We start from the raw sequence: 17909 nt of genomic DNA, 5'->3' as shown, positions 1-17909 counted from the left end.
TTAATTGCCTTTAACAGAGACTTGACCACCTTGAGTTGTCTGCTCCTCTTTAGCCATGCGAAGAGTCCATTAGCCTTTTTTTGACAGAATAATACAATCAGAACTTACAGAATCTTGTGTATCCTGTATGACTTGCAAAGTTTTTCAAGGGTCCTTCTGTAAAGATGTTTTTTATTCCTACATTTCCTACCTCAATACATTTCTCTTGTCTGTAAGAAAATTTATTTTGTTTGAATACACCCAATTTACCAAGTTATCCAGATCTCCTTGAGTGGCCTATTTCTTTTTGCTGTTTATGACCCTACTAATGTTTGTGTCATCTGCAGGGTTTTACCTGCAGTGGTTTTGTATTTACCTTCAAAGCATGGATGGAAATGTTGACCAGTTTTCCTTCAACTATTGTTCCTTGCAGAAACCAACCAAAATAACCAGAATATTCCTGACTGACAATTATGTCTTCTGTTCATGGGAAGTTCTCAGTTCACTTAAAGTATGCTCTACTGACTTTGCATAGTACATCTTCTTAATCAATACAGCATACTGTAGTTTTCTTTATATCAGGAGGTCATGCTTACAAAAATTGTGTGCTATAATGCTATGAATTTATTTCATCAAATGCAACTTTATTATCAAATAGAATGCTGAGTGTCTGTCATAATTTAAGCCCAGAGGGAAACTGAGCACCACACAGCCACTCACTCCCTCCTTCACCCTCAGTGAAGGGGAGAAGAAAAACAAACAAAACAAAAGGTATGAGAATCAAGACAAGGACTAAGAGGAATGACTCCCCTGTTATGGTCAAGGGCAAAAGACAGACTCAAGAGGGGAAGAAAAAGAACATCAGTTTAATTTGAACACCACTGCCACCACCACTTAATTTGCCAGTCAAACAGAGTAGGACAGTGAGAAATACAACCACAACTTAATAAAACATCTTTCCCCTCCCCCCTCTTATTCTTGGGCTCAGCTTCACTCCTGACTTCTCTACTTCTCCCCTCGAGTGGCACAGGGGGGCAGGGGATGGGGGTTGTGGTCAGTTCATCACCCATTGTCTCTGTCACTCCTTCCTCTTCGGGTGGAGCACTCATCACACTCTGCCCTCCTCCAGCGTGGGGAACCTCCCATGGGAGACAGTCCTCCATGAATTTCCTCTGATGTGAGCCCTTCCCATGGGCTGCAGCTCTTCATGAACTGCTCTAGCGTGGGTCACTTCCACAGGCTACAGTCCTACCAGCCACAGACCACTCCAGCGTGGCTTCCCTCAGTGTCCCGGCCTTCTTTGGGTGCAACCACCTGCTCCAGTGTGGGGTCCTCCATTTGCTGCAAGTGGGCATCTGCTCCACTGGTGACCTCCATGGGCTGCAGGGGCACAGCCTGACTCTCCTTCCCCTTTCTTCAACTGACCTTGGTGTTTGCAGAGGTATCTCCCTGACAATTCCTCCTTCTCTCGGGTTATGTTATCACAGAGCCATGGCCACCTTTGCTAATTGTCTCAGCCTTGGTCAGAGGCAGGTCTAACTTGGAATTGGAGAAGCTTCTAGAAGCTTCTCACGGGAGCCACTTCTGTAGCCCTCCCCCCCATTACCAAAAACTCACCACACACAAACCCAACACACTGTTGCATTTCCAAAAGCCATGTTTCTATTCTATAATTCTCTGTTAGCAAGCACCTGTATCAGATTTTCCATTTTTTTTCACTTAATAGTTGTCAGCTACCTGGCCTCTAGATCCATTGGTCTTAGGGCTTCTCCGCTTTAAATACATGAACTGTGTTAATAGTCTAACACTCCTCTGCTATTCCTACAGTAATTAAAGAGTAACTAAAGCCAAATCTGGGTGGGCCAGAGTTGAGCAGCATTTATTAAGTTTTTGGGTAATTAAAGATTCTAAGAGATGGAAGCGGAAAGAAAACTGTATCTTGAACAGGGTGAGCATGATGCTGATCAATAAGGTAGCTTGGGGAGTTGAAAGGAAGTCACAATAAATGATGTAGGGATCAGGAAAAGTACACAAGAGTAGTATGGAGGTGATGTTGCTGAGAGAGGAATGAGCAAAAGGTGTTTAGCAGGTGATGGGTAGTAGAAAGGGAATGTTAGTGGGGAAGATAAGTAATGGTAAAATGCCAGTGAGTGAGAAGAAGCCAGAAAAAGAGAGCTGGAGATTGGGAAACTACAGAAGACTGTGTGCAGGAAAGGATATGAGGTGAAAGAAAAGCTGGGATGCTAGAAAGTATGGTGTTGGAACAGTGCATTCTTAGAATTTACAAAGTCACTGAGAACGGAAACAGCTGGGAATGTTTCCAGCAATAGGATCAGGCTAAAATCTGGAAGAGATTACCAACAGTATAATCCTGGGGACTGGAAAGAGGTAGCAAAGTAAGAAGAGCTTCTAACCCCTAATTCTCTCCTTGCTACCTCTTTCCAGGATTAAAATGTGTACCTAGAAATATATTAAGGGATTAGAAGAGGTGTGTTGCTGAGGAAGCATTAAAGTGATGAAAGGAGGTGGGAAAGAGAAGGTCTTCTAGAGGGATTATCGGGCATCTAAAAGAGTGTGAAGGTCATCCTTTTCAGACCTGAAGGCAGTACAGGGGAGGAGGTGTGCTTGGGTAGTCTTGGAAATGGTTCCTTGGGATTGAGGCATTCAGGAGAATAGAAGCAGGGAAGAAGTGGTAGGGGAGGGTCATACAGAAAGGGTCTGGCTCTATGAGGAGGGAGCAGTCAGTCTGGAGGAGGATGAGGAGTGAGAGCAAAGCAATGGTGTAGGACTGCTTGGGAGTATCACTAGGGGAATTCTGCTGGGGTTATTTATACAGATAAATTTATGCACACTGTGGTTACAGCTCCTCTGTTAGCCTTTCCCAGTGATGCCCAGTCTGACCATCCCTCACAGTGCTACTGTCTTTTCAGCTGAATCATACATGTGGACATTCATGGCAGTGAGCTCACGTTTCCACTTGCACCTAAGCAACTCGAGGGGTGAATTGTGCTTCAGCAGGGCTGTCAGTGTTTGCAGAAGGACATTTTCCTGAGTGGCAGGAAGTAAAGGGGGACACTTGTGCAAACTGACACAGACTCATGCTGCTAACAACCCTCTGTGCAGAAGAGCCAATCTGTCACCTGGTCCTGAACACAAGGAAATGGGAAGAAATGCACAGCAGTGGGCAGGTTACAACATGCAATTCCCTGTGGCTTTCTCCAACACCCCACCTCCATGGGTCCCACCACCTTCTCAATGCCATCATCAGCCCCCAGCAGGCACATGCTGGATGCTCCCCAGCACCTCCACCCCACCAGCCTGAAGCCACCCTTCAAGGGTCCTGCTGGAGGCCCAGGCAGCATCCAGGGGTGGCCCCTGACTCACTCAGGTTGTCCTGAGATGGCCACAGGCTCTGTCATGCCCCTGCTCTCCCACAGCAAGCTCTCCCCAACAGGCATTTTATTATGAGGGAAAAAGAGCCACATACAGAAACATGAAAGTACATATTTTGCTCTATTTTGAGACAAGACAGGTGCTGCAGCCCCTAGAAAATGCTCTGAAGTCCCTGTGGCCAGGAAGTGAGTGGGTGTTTCACATGTAGACAGTTGTTTCCAAGAGAAAGGAGAAGCACAGGGAGGTGGTACAGGCCAGCACTGAGCCATGGGGTGAGGACCATCAGCTGGGGAAGGAGCCTGGCTCCATGGCAGCAGGGACATTGCTGCAAAGAAATTGCTCTCCAGGTCACCATGGCCTCTCAACACCAAGGCCACCATGGTGCCCCAGACCCCAAAGCCCCTGACAGGGTGACACCCGCTTTCCCTCCCCCCACGGGGAGCGGGCTCTAGGGCTTCACCAGAGCCTCCTCACTGTGCCTGTCCTCCAGCCGCCAAGGGCAATCGACGTAGCGCAGCGCCCCACTGACAGGGCCACGCTTGGCGGGATCTAGGGCCAGCAGGCTCCGCAGCATCAGGGCAGCCTCGGCTGTCAGGCGTTTCCAGTGGCGGGGCAGGTCCTCCTCCAGGCCTGTCTCCTGCCACAGCATGAAGTCCTCAAAGAAAGGGTCATCTGGCAGGCTCTGCTCCCAAGGGAAGTAGCCAGTCAGCAGGCAGAAAAGCAGCACGCCAAAGGCCCAGGCATCCAAACTGGTGTCAATGGGCACCCCCTGGGCATCAGCAGTGTTGCTAAGCTCCGGGGCGGTGTAGGGGATTACGCCAGCCACCAGCTTGAGCTTGGTACCCTTGGGCCGCGTAAGCCCGAAGTCAGTCAGCTTGATGCGCCGACACTCAGGATCGAAAAGCAGCACATTCTCAGGCTTGACATCACGGTACACAAGCCCACGGCTGTGGATGAACTCCAGTGCACTCACGAGCTGCTTGGCACACTGCTTGGCAGCCGGTTCAGGGATCCCATCCTGCATTGGGAGAGAGACAGGTGGTACAGCACACTCAGGGCACCTTGGCAGCCCTGCCAGCTGGGCTCTCACCTGCATGCTCTGCACTGGGGAAGACATTTGCATTTCTGGTCTTGCAAGCCTGAAGCTGCTTTAATGCTGTAGACCCCAGAGAGACCCTCAGCCCATTGGCTTTATTGCCCTCCCTCCAACCCAGCCAGCCTCCACAGGGACCAAATGCTACCGTCCCAGTCCCCATAGCCTTGTAGCAGCACTCACCCGGGGTTTGATGATAGAGATGAGGTCTTTGTGCAGTGCTGGTTCGTAGAGGAAGCCATAGTACTGGCTGGACTCGATGGCAATTCCAAACATGCTGATGATGGCAGGGTGGGTGGCAAGGGAGAGCGCCACACAGTATTCATACAGGAAGGTGTGCAGCTTAGTACTGGCTTTGGGTAGCAACTTGAGAGCCATAGGAGTCCCTGGGGATGGAGAGTGGATTAGGCCCCTCTGAAGGTCACTCACACCAAGGCCAGACAGAGAGGGCACTGAGAAGCCATGGGTCCAGACACTCACAGCCACAGGGAGGTCTCTGGCCTAAAGCTTTGTGTGGACATATCCTGTGGACACCAGATCTGAGAGCAGGCACTGGTGTGGGTTTTAAGCCAGCCAATGCATACACAGGAGCACTAGGCAGAACAAGAGAAATTCAGGCTATGTGGGCCCATCAGTCTGAGCTGGGACTACTGGGGAAGAGTAGTATCAGGGCTCTGTGGGCAGTCATAGGCCTTAATGGCCTTGGCCAGCCCCACCTAAAACCTCCATCCACACCATTCTGTCCGTGGTGACCATTGAAGTTCAGACTCAGGGCTTCACTCCCTGCCTGAGCTGTATGGTGGGGAGTGCTGGTTTCCAGCTATATCACATCCATGCTGGTGCCTAGCCATGAAACCTCTCAATCCTGACTTGTGGATTAACTTCCTGGCTTGACCTTGGACCTGCATCGTCACTGTATGGTGATCATCATCACACAGCCTGGTGTTCTGGGCTGCCCCCTGCTATCACCTGCTCCCTGTCTGGGTGCAATGGGATGGTCCCTGTCCTGCCAGTCTCCCTGGGGATCCCTCACTGTGCCTGGTGCCTGGTCCCAAGGAGCCACTAGCCCACCTGGTGCCCTGATGAGTGGAAAGGAGACAAGGCACAGTAGCTCATAGGAAGCAGTCAGTTCCTTACCTCTCTGCCTGTGGGTCACTAGCATCACGTGGCCATACTTGCCCCTGCCCAGCTCCCGAATAACCTCATAGTGCTCGGCCACCTCAGTGCGCACCAGACTCTGAGCTGTGATCTCCAGGAGCTCATCTAGCACGGTTGGTGCTGCTGTTCCTGCCACTGCCGCAGCTGAGCTCTCGGCCATTGCTGAGTGCTGCAGAAACACCACAGCCTGGGTCAGGAACATCACAACATGCATAGAGAAAACCAGATCAGACACACCACACAGACCATGCTGTGGCAGGGAATATTTCTGCCGCTTAGAGTATGAGCACTCTCACAGATGTGCTAGAGTTGAGCTCATGCTTTTATGCAGTATGCCTCTGGGCAAAGCCCCTCCTCTTCATATAAAAGATCCCTGTATTGAAGTAAACCTCCTTCAGCCCTCTAATCCTTTCTGGCCTCTAGAGAGGTCTAATTGTAGTCCCTGGGGCCTCTCATTTCCAAGACCTGGATCACCTTTCTGTGTCAGCTATACTAAAGCTTGGTCTTCCAGGCCTCCTCTTATTCTAAGTGTTGCCTAACACCTTGGAGTGTTAGGCAACAAGCAAAACATTCAGAGCCCCAGATTACCAAGTGTGACCCGGTCCTCTTGCCATCCTTAGCCTACTGCAGCCAGACCATGTCTCTCTGCTCAGAAATCCACCTCTACTGCTTACTGAAGAAAGTCCTTGAGGTAGCAGCCCCTTAGGTAGAGGCACAGCTAGCCCATGACAAAGAAGAGATTACTAGTCAGAGGCAGTGTGTTCCAAGCAAGACGAAGGACCTCACACGCCTGCTGACATTTCTGACCCAAAGTCACTCATCTGTGCAGCCAAGAAACTTAGGCAGGAAGGAAGCTTGGACATCAATGGCATTTTGAGCTACAGCCAGCTGCCTCAGACCCATTTCAGAGAAATGTTTTTTCAGTTCCCCCAGCCAGCTACCAGGCAGCATTTTAAGGCATCTGTGGCAGCACTCTCCCCCTGACTGCCTCCCTGTGCTCTGAACACAGGCACCCCAGGCCTGGGAGCTCCTCCTGGCTCTGGAGCAAGGTCATAGAATAGTCACAGGGTGGTCGAGGTCAGAAGGTACCTCTGGAGATCACCTAGTATAACCTCTCACTCAGAGGGAAGTTAACTTAGAGGAGATAGCTCAAGGACTGTGTCCAGTCCAGTTCTGAATATCTCCAAGGATGGAAATTCCACAACTGCTCTGGGAAACTTGTTCCAGTGTTTGATTACCTTTATGGTAAAAAAGATTTTTCTTATGCTTAAATAGAAATTCTGTGTTTCAAGCCCACTGCCTTTTGTCCTGTCACTCAGTATCACTAAGACTACTCTGGCTGTGTCTTCTTCACAGGTTTTTCTACACATCAATAAGATGATCCCCACAAGCCTTCTCCTCTTGAGGCTAAACAAGTCCCAGCTCTTAGCCTCTCCTCATATGAGATATGCTCCTATATCTTAATCATCTTCACAGGCTGTATTTGTTCCAGTAGGCCCACATCTCTCTTCTGCTGAGGAGCCCAGAACTAGACCCACTACTCCAGATGTGGCTTCACTAGTGCTGAGTAGAGCAGAAGGATCATCTCCCTCAACCTGCGGGTAACACTTTGCCTAATGCAGCCCACAATGCAACCCAAGAGCCTGAGGCTTGCAGCACTCTTGGATGTGTCTTAAACATTGTGCAGTAAGACAGAGCACTGGTGTAAAACCAGTGGCTCAGCCCTGCACCTACAAACTCAGGATCTCTTCTCATGAAACGTTCTGACTCACATGACACCTTCTGGGGTAGAGAATAGGACCTCACATTGCTAAAAAGGAAGATGACATCCTGGGAATATGAATGGGAACAGGCAGAATGAAGCCTTTTCCCTTAGTTTTTACATTGCTCTATCTGTGACCAGAGCTTATTACAGCCCCCACTGTCGCTAAATCTGGTCATTCTTAAGAATCCAGTAATTTAACGACAGAATTATTTAAACCTAGGAAAATTTGTACAGGAGACTACTTATGAGATAGTTCCTCTTTTCTTTTCTTTTCTTTTCTTTTCTTTTCTTTTCTTTTCTTTTCTTTTCTTTTCTTTTCTTTTCTTTTCTTTTCTTTTCTTTTCTTTCCTAGACTGCATTGTTAAATCTTATCCAATTCAGAAGTACCAAGTAACTGGCCATACTTTTGTGCAAAGGCTTTGGCTTGGCATGAGAGCCAACAGCAATCAGTTAGTACAGTCCATAGGGAGTTCAACAATGAACAAGTGTGTGCATGGGAGGGTATGAATGGAAGGCTGGGAGAAACTCACAGGGAAAGACAGTCTGGAAAGTATTTTAGAGATTTCGCTTTGATGTCCTCCTGTTTGCCGCCCAGCCAGCACAGCTTGTGAAATTCCACACAGCAATTGCAGAAACCACAAACCAACCCACTCTCCCACCAACATTTCCAGACTGGTGTTGCCACATTTAGGTGTTGAAATGAATAGCTAAAAAAGCCTTTTAAAGAGTTCTAGCTAGAAAAATAGAGAAGAAACTTAAAATGTAATAGACCCTTGAAAGGTATGAGCTTTCACTTGATATTAGATAGGCTAAAACCACACTAAATAGGGAGTGGAACAACAGGAGAGATGTCTGCTTGTCTTGTGCAGAACACTTCAGATTTATATTTGTGAAAAAAAAAAAAAAAAAAAAGGATCTCTTCTGTAAGACAGTGTTTCTCCTGTATCAAATTCATGGTCATATACAAGTTCTTGTCAGCAAATGGTTCACAATCTTCTTGGATAACTTAATTTCTCAAACTTGAGTTAGATAAAATTTCTTCCCTTGTAGGCTGGCCACCTGTTAGTGCTATCTAACCCAAAGGTTGGAATCTTCTCGCTGCATCCACTTAATGTATTACTCTATAATAATATAGTTTTCAAATATCTATTCATTCATCTGTTTTTATTTGTATTGAATTATTTATTATATGATTCATCTATACTTTTTAAAATATGATCCATTACTTTTCTCCTATTTACTGTGTGAAAATTTGCTTTTGTGAATGGGAGGATCTGCTTCTCCGTATATTCTTAGTTCATTTCAGTCTATAATCTTTTGCAATTAAAAAAAAAAAATAAAAAAAACCCTCTTCTGTCCTTCCACTCCACCTTCCAAGTGAACTGCAATACAGGGGGCAAGGATCCTTGCTTCCATGCATAGCCCCATTAGCATGGGAGGGCAGATTGTCTGGGTACAGATTAGAGCATCAAAGTGAAATAACTGGCTTGGAAAAATGGATAATCCAGAGGATATGGGTAGGTGTTCTGAGGGACAGTGACAATCCCATGGGTCTCATCAGGGCTCCAAATGAAGGAAGCCCCAGCTGCAGCCACTCCAGAACAGTCTGTGGGCTTTGGCCCTTGCTGTCCTTGAGGAAACTGAACACGGGACACAGTCCATACTTCAGCCAAAGTTATGAAGTCTTTCTCTGAGATACCACTGCCATTAGCTAGGAAGCTATGGGAGGTCCAAATCTGAGTTACCACTGAGTAGAGTGTGCCTGAGGGCCCTGCATCTACCTCTGTTATCTTCTAGTGTGCTATTTGCCCTTTGGAGAGTTGGGGAGGAGGCCACCAGGGCCCTGGCCAGAATGCACTCATCCTTTTCAAAACTGTTCTTTCCTCCAGTACCTCCAGTACCCTTCCTGTGCTTCATCCCTGCTAGAGGTACTGTTTCCAGGCTGTCAATGTGTGAGAAACCCTAATTCGCCAACAGTCTCTAATTACAGCAGCAAGAATATCACATCCTTTCCACCATCAGGACATGCTTCCAAACTTCCTGAGGAGCTGAGAAGGAGCTAGCTTACAGAGGTACAGTGTCTTAGTCTAGCTAATGTTATTCTGGTTCTCCAACCAATTAATATGTTTGGTCCAGAAAAGCACTTCATACACGTCAAGAGCCAGAGACAGTGCAATCTCTGTATAACAGAGACAGTTCTATGATGAAAGAATCACAGAGGTGTTTAGGCTGGAAAGGACCCATTAAGATCATCTCATCCAATTCCCATGCTCAAGCAGCAGCAGCAGCTGAAGCAGGTTATCAAGGAAGATGTCCAGTCAGGTTTTTAATATCTCCACAGATGGAGATTCCACAACCTCTCTGGGCACCCTATCATGCTGTTTGACCACACTCACAGTAAAAATAATTTTTTTAAAGAAAATTAAAAGTGTGTTTTCTTGTATTTAGATGGAATTCCTTGTCTCCTGATTTGTGCATGTTGCCTCTTGCCCTGTCAATGAGCACTGCTGAGAAGAGTCTGGCTCCCTTTTCATTATTCCCTCTCATGAGGTATTTATATACACTGGTACTACTCTCTGAGCTTTCTCTTTTCCAAGATTAAGCGTTTCAGTTGTCTCACCCTCTCCTCATATCAGAGATGCTCCACTAAGAATGGTCTTGAGCATATGGCATGTAGAGTCCATTTTCTTGTCTGACCTTCTACAGAGCTTTAACCCAAACCAAATAATCAACACTTGGGGCATCTCTTACAAAAAATCATGCGGACTTGATCCAAAAACAAACTTTGGCTAACTATAAAAGCCAGTGTTAACATTCTTGCTGTTATGTATTTATACAATATCCCAATCCAAATTTACTTAACCTGCTGCTAAATTTTCTCAGCTAGACAAAAGAGTATTTTAATGCATGTTTTGTTCCTCCTGACTCTTGCAGGGTTTATATCCATTGGGGTCAGAGGTATGACCACAGCCTGTGAGAACATATTTTAAACTACTTAGATTGAGTAAAACTAGCAGAGTACAGCATGAAACTCAGGCTATGTATTTAGCCAACACTTTATTTAGATTTCACAAACCGTCTGGCACCCCGTGCTTCTGTAGTGCCCATATCAGTTAGTTTAAAAACAGATAGAATGCTTCCAGAAACTGTAGTCACATTTTGAATTTTGAATAAACACCTCCATGCACTCTGATCAAGACACGTCTCAGTCTTCTTACTGGTTAAATGTCTTCAAGCAACCTTCTGTTCAATTCTCAAACCAAGGGCTTTTGTCCAGCTCTCAGATCTGTTTTATGGCTCTTTTCTGAAGCCTCACCATTTTTTCTGCCCCCCATGTTAAAACACTGACTGCTCCCAGGGAGAATACCTCTTGTGGCACCTTCAGCTAGAAATGCCCTCTTCCTCATGCTATGGCCCCAAGATCTCTTTCTGCTGGAACACCACCCTGAGAGGCTGCACTACCTTATACATCTATTATAACTCCAGAGCTTTTCCAAATTAGTAGGGTTTTGGGAGAAAAACTCCACTCCTCTTCACGTCTCTTTCTGGGTATTGCCTGCCTTGTTTCTACCGGAATACTTTTCCACCACCTTTAATAAAGCACATTTTGCTTGAATAGGCTCATATATTAAGTAATTCTGACCACTTCATGTCTCTATTGTTATCAAACTACATTCATTTCTGTCTAGGGGCTGTGTAAGGACCCTCTGTGCGGAGTTTTCCCACCAACCTCCAAACCATTAGTGGGAGTTTGGAGCAGTTCTCAGCCCAGTATTGGTTCCTACAGCACCTTCCAGAAACATCCAATTCACTGACCATTCCCTGAAAGCTATCCATACAAATTCATCCTAAAATTCATCAAATCAATAAGCCACATATTTTTAATTGATTGAAAAATAAGCCCAGTATAGTGGGAATTATCATGGTTTATTGGTGTCCTCACCCCACCCAATAAATTTTGTTAAATCCTGACTCTAATACTTTTATGTTTGTCAATTATTTAGAAAAAAGCACGGAAATAATCCAGAAAATGTTTGCAAATGACACAAAGTGGGTTTGGGTAGTTAATGGATTGCTTGACAAAACTAATGCACACATATACACAAGTGTTTCAAATGACCAGAGAAGTCAGGAGTTTAGTCTGGCATTGAGTGACAGGAAAAAAAAAAAAAAAAAAAGGAAATGTCACATTAATCAGATAAATCTAAGTTCTTCACACTGCTTTGCAGATAAATTAGGCACTGTGTAAACCCAGAAATATATAGATCTGGTATAGCCTCACTTCCTTTGCAGACCTTAATGTGTAGGATGATAGAGAATTGTACTAGAAATAATCTACAGTGTTACAGATACACATTTTAATGATGCAAATATAAGTCTAAGAGAGTAACCGTGCAAGGATTATTGAAGTTGCAGATTTCACTTTTTGCATTCACTCTGCTGAAGAGAATGCCTAAAAAGACATAGGAAATGGCAGCAGAGACAAACTAGCCTTTTCTAGATGCTAGATTAAGAAAATAAGATACACTGTAAATAAAAATATAGATATAGCCGTTCAGCTTTTCATAGGCTAAGATAGATCATAACAAAGGAAGAGATCTGTTCTGAGACAATGTGCCTCTTACAGTGAACTCTAGTTTCTGCAGAGGTTCCTACACACAGATGTCCTGAGAGAGTCTGAAACTTAATCTCTGAAAATCAGCTGAGTTAGGAAAGCTGTATTTCTGAAGAGTTGACCACCTGCTAATGACTTCTGCACTAGAAATGAGAAGACTGTGCACCCCTGGATTTTGTATTTTTATTAGAAACACATTCGTTCCATTTGCCCTGCTTTGCATTACTATTTATCTACTTTTTAATGGGATTTCTTTGAATGTTAAAAATCTACTAATGTGAAAGCCTCATTTCTTTAGGGTAAATTTCCTGAACTCTTTTGGAGGCCAGATGATGGGTCAACATAATTAGCTATTGGATATTTTCTATCTTTTCAATTGTACTGGTTCAGCAAACTAACACTAGTGTCCACATTTTTGATAGAAAAAGGACCAGAGGAGAACCAGGAGAATGACAACAGAGCTGACAATTACAGGGGCAACTTTCCAGGGGAGCAGTCTTTTTAGCTTATCAGATAGCGAAGGAGTGACTCTATCATCTGTATGTACATTTGTGGGTACTAGAAATTCACTGAAGAGGCCCTGCCAATTAAGTAAGCATTATAATAAAGCCCAATAGCTGAAGCTGAAATCAGGGAGACCTCAGTTGTCAAGCAGATTTTGTGAAGAAGGATATTTGCCCCTAAAAATCTCATCAAACAGTACCAAGAAGCATCCCTCCACCTCTGGGACTTTTATTTGAAGAATGGCACTTCTTTTTTTTCCCCTGGGAGGTCCACTCTAGTGCAAACCACATTTAATACAGGCAATAGATCAGAACAGATTACTGCAGTGGTTGATTCTGGCCTTATGACTTATAGATTTATGAGCTTCTTTCTAAAGCTGGTCAGCAGGCTAGTTCTTAATCTCGCTGCGGCAAACTGCATGACTGTCCCCCTTACCACAACTGCGTATTGCTCTTCTCAAGCAGAAAGACCTAGCAGCCTCCCCAGAAAAGAGCCCCGTAAACCTCTCTCCAACAAGGAGTATGAACACAGTCTCTGCACAGCAGCCTCCTTGGACAGAATTCGGCAGCAATTTCACTGGGACCGAGCCACTTCACACCCTCCTCGCAACCAACCAGCCGATACCGTGGCACCATCCCACCAGACACAACTGGACACAAAGCACCCTTTTGAGGCAGAGCCACCTAATGAGCTCACCATCAACCAGATTGGGAAATGAGTGCACTCCAATTGTGCTAGCGTGCTGTGCCGAAGTCTACAAAACTGGTTCGTGATGGGTGGGTGCCCTTTTACGTACCTGTCCATTCTCCTTCATCCTGCCACAGCTCTAACTTCACTTCCCACACTCCTTCCCCGTCAGTACCAAGCCTCTCACCTTCACCAGCAGCGCAGTGTGGACAGACGGCCGTGGGCTGCCTCGCTTCCCTCGCTGCCGCCTCTGGGCTGGGTCCAGCCTGCGCTGAGCAGCCGGAGGGAGCTGCCAGGCATTACGGGGCTAAGCGTGACGCTCCGCCCCTTCCCCACGGCTTTGGTCCTGGGGGCACACTGCCTCCCTGCTGAAGGTGACCTCTGGGAGGGAAGAAAAGAGGGGAAACGGGGGCAGGAAGGGGGGCTATCCATCTGCCCCGTTTATGGAAGGGGAGGTGTTGCAGGGATCGGGGTGGGGTGATTATTTCTGCTCTAGCCATACCATCGTAAGCCCCAGGGACCCTCCAGCAAATCCACTCTTTTCAGCCCTTCCCTCCAGCTTGGGTTCTTGTTACAGCTGAGGGAGCAAAGCCGCTCCCTGGGCTGGTGCATGGTCATTGCTCTGGGGCTGTGCCAAGCAAGAGTACATCTCTTATGGCAGGGCTCAGAGCAACCGTGGGCTGCCAGTGCTTTGCTCTTGGCCACCAAAGGGGCCAAAGACATGCCAGTCACAATTGCCTGCATCAGAGACCAGGCACAAACCATAACTGGGTCAAGGCCCTTCATGGGGCCCGGTGGGCCAGACTCCTTACACACACCAGTACTACAGACCATTACGGCAAAGCTGAAATTATTAATGGTAGTTACAACGACTTGCAGGCTTTTCACCTACTCTCAGTACCTCCATCCAGACTATATTCCTGTGCCAAAGCCCTCTTTCTTCCACTTGAGTGTGGAGAGGAAAGCAGCTCTTGGGGACATAGACATCATGCAGGTCCTAGATCCTGGCTCTGAAGCACTGTTTTTTTCCCTCAAGGTGGATCAATTTGTGAATCTGAAGCAGTCATGCATGTAGCTGTGACACAGGAGTGTCACAGCATGAGTCTCCCTGTTCCCTAGAGCTGGGGCCATGCAGGGGACCTGTAAGGCTTAAGCTGCCCTGATCAGCCTCTGTGCTCCCTCTGAGGGCACAGTATGGTGAGGAAGGCTGAAAGAGGACAGAGGTGGAAGAGAGTCTAACAGAAGAGAGCAGAGCAGCCCCCATAACCATAGGTGTTCTGGGTGTCCAGCACAGGACTAAACCCTCTTGCCTGATCTCTGAAGGGAGGATAATTACACCAAGGACTTGGCACTCAGTGCTCTGCCCCACATACGGGCAATAAGATGAGATGCACTGGACTGCTGTCACAGACCTGTGAAGAGCTAGTCTGCTGCCAGTCAGAGATGGTGTGAATCAGAGGGCAAAAGGAGTGTCACATTTAGACTCCCAGCTGTCCCTGTGCTCCTGGATAAGAGGTGGGGAGTGAGATTGTGGTGCTGATGACCTAATGGTTTTGTGCCATTCATGGCTGCTCCTTCACACTTGAAGGATGCTCCAGTGATTGTGAAAGGCCTTCAGCGTGCAAAGTCCCTACAAGCAGAAACATTACAGCTGGGAGCGGTTGTGAGTCTTATAGGAGAAACCTATCCAATATCCAAGAATTCTGCACTGGAATAAATGGTGTAGTGTAACTGCAGCTCTCCAGGAACATGGCCACTGTATTATCTAGTCTTCTGGGGGACAAAATGGGTGAGACTGTTGCCTCTACTTGAGACACAAGTCAGAAGACGAATTGAGAGGTGTCCCTGGAGACTTACTTGAAGTCACAGTTACAAGGCAATGCTGGGAAAGGAGCCCATGTTCCCTGACTCACCAGTACCTCTCTCCTCCACTCCAGTCACTAACTCAAACCTGCTTCAATATCTAGGAATAAAATACACTAGTCTTCCTGATTTTCCAGCTAATTTTTTAAGAGAGAGAATCCCTATGTTTTCCATTCCTACGTTTCAGGACCTCTGTAATTTAAAACCTACAGCTATCTCCCATGCTACACATTTTGTCCTGCTGGCAACCAAGATATTGTTCAAGATGGATCTGGAAAGACAATGTAATCAAGATCACCTTTGTCTTTCAGAAAGTTGGTCCCAGTCTGTGGACTTGAGGATACACTGTCTCCAGCCGTGCAGAACAATTTTCCTTCAGCACCATGAGCAGACCCACAAAGAATCTTTCAATAAGTCAAGGTCTGTTGTGGATCTCTACACATACTTCAAGCAAAATCTGTAGACAACCATTGGAGGTTAATGGAAGGGGAAAAGTGGAAGAGGGGTGGAATTACGAGTGGGTATTAATGGCAGTTCTGTTCAGATTGCCTAATGTTGTCCATTGCAATGACTCCTTTCAGAGGCACCAACAGCATCTAGGGTGATGGAAGTTTTGATGCCATTTGAACGCCAGAGAACAATTTCGGTGGTACGGAGGCTTATCAGCAGGGGTATCTGTAAGAGAAAGCTGCTGAAATATGTACATCAAGCTCCTTTATCAAGACCTAAAATGGCACTGCTCTTTTAATATTGTAGTCTATGGCAATACTCAGTTTGTCTATATATCTTCAAACTTACCATAAGTATTTACCCAGAACATCACTGATGGTAGCTTTTTAGAGCAGTTACAATCCCTTCATTTCCAGCACTCAGTTTTGCTCAGTCCTTTTCAGAACCAGTTTTGTGCCTGATGCTGGGGTGGGAATAGCTCTTTGACTTTCCCCATTGCCTTCCTACTTCTTCTATTAATAATTCTGTGAGTTTCCTCCCCTCCAGCCTCAGCAGCAGGCAAGCAAGCCAATCTGCAGGGTTCTAGAGGGTAGGGGCTGCCTCCTGGACAGATAGCTGGGGCTCTAAGCTCTTCTCGGCACAAGCAGGGTGCTCAGAGGACTCCACCAGCTGTGCAGACCATTTGTGCTCTGAGGTCATTCAGAGCTACCCCATCGCTGAGGAATCCGCTGGCTGCTTTCCTGACAGTGCCATACAATGTCCCACCTTGCCTGCCAGCTAACACAACATGCTCATGCTGAGCCCAGGCCCTGCTCCCCAGAGATGCTTCCCAACCACGCTCCCCAGCTCCAGCAAAGCCCCTCACACCCAAAACCTCTTGTTACCCACTGGCCACCATATCTGTTTCAAAAAACCCTACCCGGTCCCACTCCAGCCTACTCCCTGCACACTACTGTTGGGTGCACTGGATGCAGAATGGTTGCAAGAGGCAGCACTAATCCACTGGGATCCATGAGCACTGGTCCCAGTGCCTCAGAGCAATGCTGGGGCAGTGCTTTTTCACAAGGATGGGAACACACAATAGCTGTATTTTTATCCTTTCCCATTGCAATCTCTCCCAGTCTCCCCTCCAGGGCTTAAAGCAATATACAGTATCCAGTATCCAGGATGCACATCAGCCTTCTCCCTGAGACTTAATAACTTATTTGCCACCACAGGTACAGCTAGGGACCGTCCGTTGGACAGCTCAGCTTGTAACACACTGGCCTGAGACAGTGCCATTGCAGGAGGCTGAGCTGGATGGGGCTCTGAATGATGTGGCGACAGAGCCTAGGGAGGGAAGGGCTGTGGGGGGCTTTGCAGGAGAAAAGTGGGACTTGGGTGATGGGGCAGAGAAAACATGTTCTGCTGGGAAAGCTTTGTTCAGGGCAGAGAGAGGGACCAGCTTCCCTAAATGACAGGGAGCCAGGAGACAAGGGAGATAACAAGGTTGGCAGGGCAAGGACTCTCCAGCCAAGGCTTGTCCCACAGTTTCCCACAAGCTGAGAGCAGAAAAGGCCCAGGGATAGACTCAGGTTCAGCTAAGAGTTGAGACCATCAGGTAAGCTTTTGATGAAGCAGATCCAAGGTCCAGCTGAGAAGTTGTTTTTTGTGTCAGGGTCAGTCCCAGCAGTGGTAGCCAGTACCAGACACAGTTCAGTGATTGCCAGGCAGTCTGAGGTCAAGCTGGGAAGTCAGTCCATGTGCCAGGGTCCAGACAAACAGCATCTATGGGCAGAAACAGTCATAAAAGAGGTGGAGACAGACCATAATACAGCTCAGGCAGGGAATAAAAGCCCAGGGCTGAGCTGAAATGGGTCTCCTGCTCCCATGGGCAAAGGTTGAAAATAGAGGCTCAGGTGAGGTTGGTCAGGGCCATCAAGACCTATCAGTACCCTTGGGGCAAGGCAAAATGGTGTCTCCTGCCTAACTCTCAACTTTTCAACAGCTTTATGTGTACCTCTAGCAAGAGGCTGGAAGTCAAAGGATGCTCCCACTCCCTGAGGAAGGGTGATCCCTCCTGTGCTACCTCACCTCATTTCTACAGCTTTGTCTTCACAGGGCATCAGGTCAGTGCCCTGTAAAGCATCTTCCACCAACCAACCCCTAGGGACCACTGCTGCTGGACCCCCCCCAGCATCAGGGTTTCATCTAACGTCAAGTCACTGTACAGGCCTCTCCTGGGACTGTCCACAAATTTGGGAGGGAGGGATATGTCCCCCACGGGGTGTCAGCAGTATGTCCCTGCTTTCTGACATGTCTGGGTGACCGGGGGACTGGGAGCACTCATGGGTGCACAGTTGGTGCACACAGGTCAGCTGAGCTCTGGCACTGGCCAGGGGCATCGCAGCATCTCAGTGCCA

General features: G+C 47.1%; 1 protein-coding gene across 2 annotated transcripts; it reads right to left on the bottom strand.

Annotated features, from left to right (window-relative positions):
• Positions 1 to 1379: 1379 nt before the first annotated feature.
• On the bottom strand, positions 1380 to 13568 carry SBK2 (SH3 domain binding kinase family member 2). 2 transcript variants are annotated; one of them, XM_026843621.1, is made up of 4 exons: positions 13382 to 13568; positions 5603 to 5792; positions 4649 to 4851; positions 1380 to 4390 (listed from the first exon to the last, which is right to left on the bottom strand). In XM_026843621.1, the coding sequence occupies exons 2-4, from the start codon at positions 5781 to 5783 to the stop codon at positions 3821 to 3823; spliced, it is 954 nt and encodes a 317-aa protein (XP_026699422.1). In that variant the 5' UTR covers positions 5784 to 5792; positions 13382 to 13568; the 3' UTR covers positions 1380 to 3820. The 2 variants fall into 2 exon arrangements, with proteins under 2 accessions (XP_026699422.1, XP_026699421.1); XM_026843620.1 differs by having other exon boundaries at positions 13304 to 13565.
• Between the last annotated feature and the right edge of the window lie 4341 nt (positions 13569 to 17909).

This window comes from Athene cunicularia (assembly GCF_003259725.1).
Source record: "Athene cunicularia isolate RWA chromosome 2 unlocalized genomic scaffold, athCun1 chr2_part1, whole genome shotgun sequence".
Classification (NCBI taxonomy): domain Eukaryota; kingdom Metazoa; phylum Chordata; class Aves; order Strigiformes; family Strigidae; genus Athene; species Athene cunicularia.
This window is presented reverse-complemented; position numbering and strand designations above follow the sequence as displayed.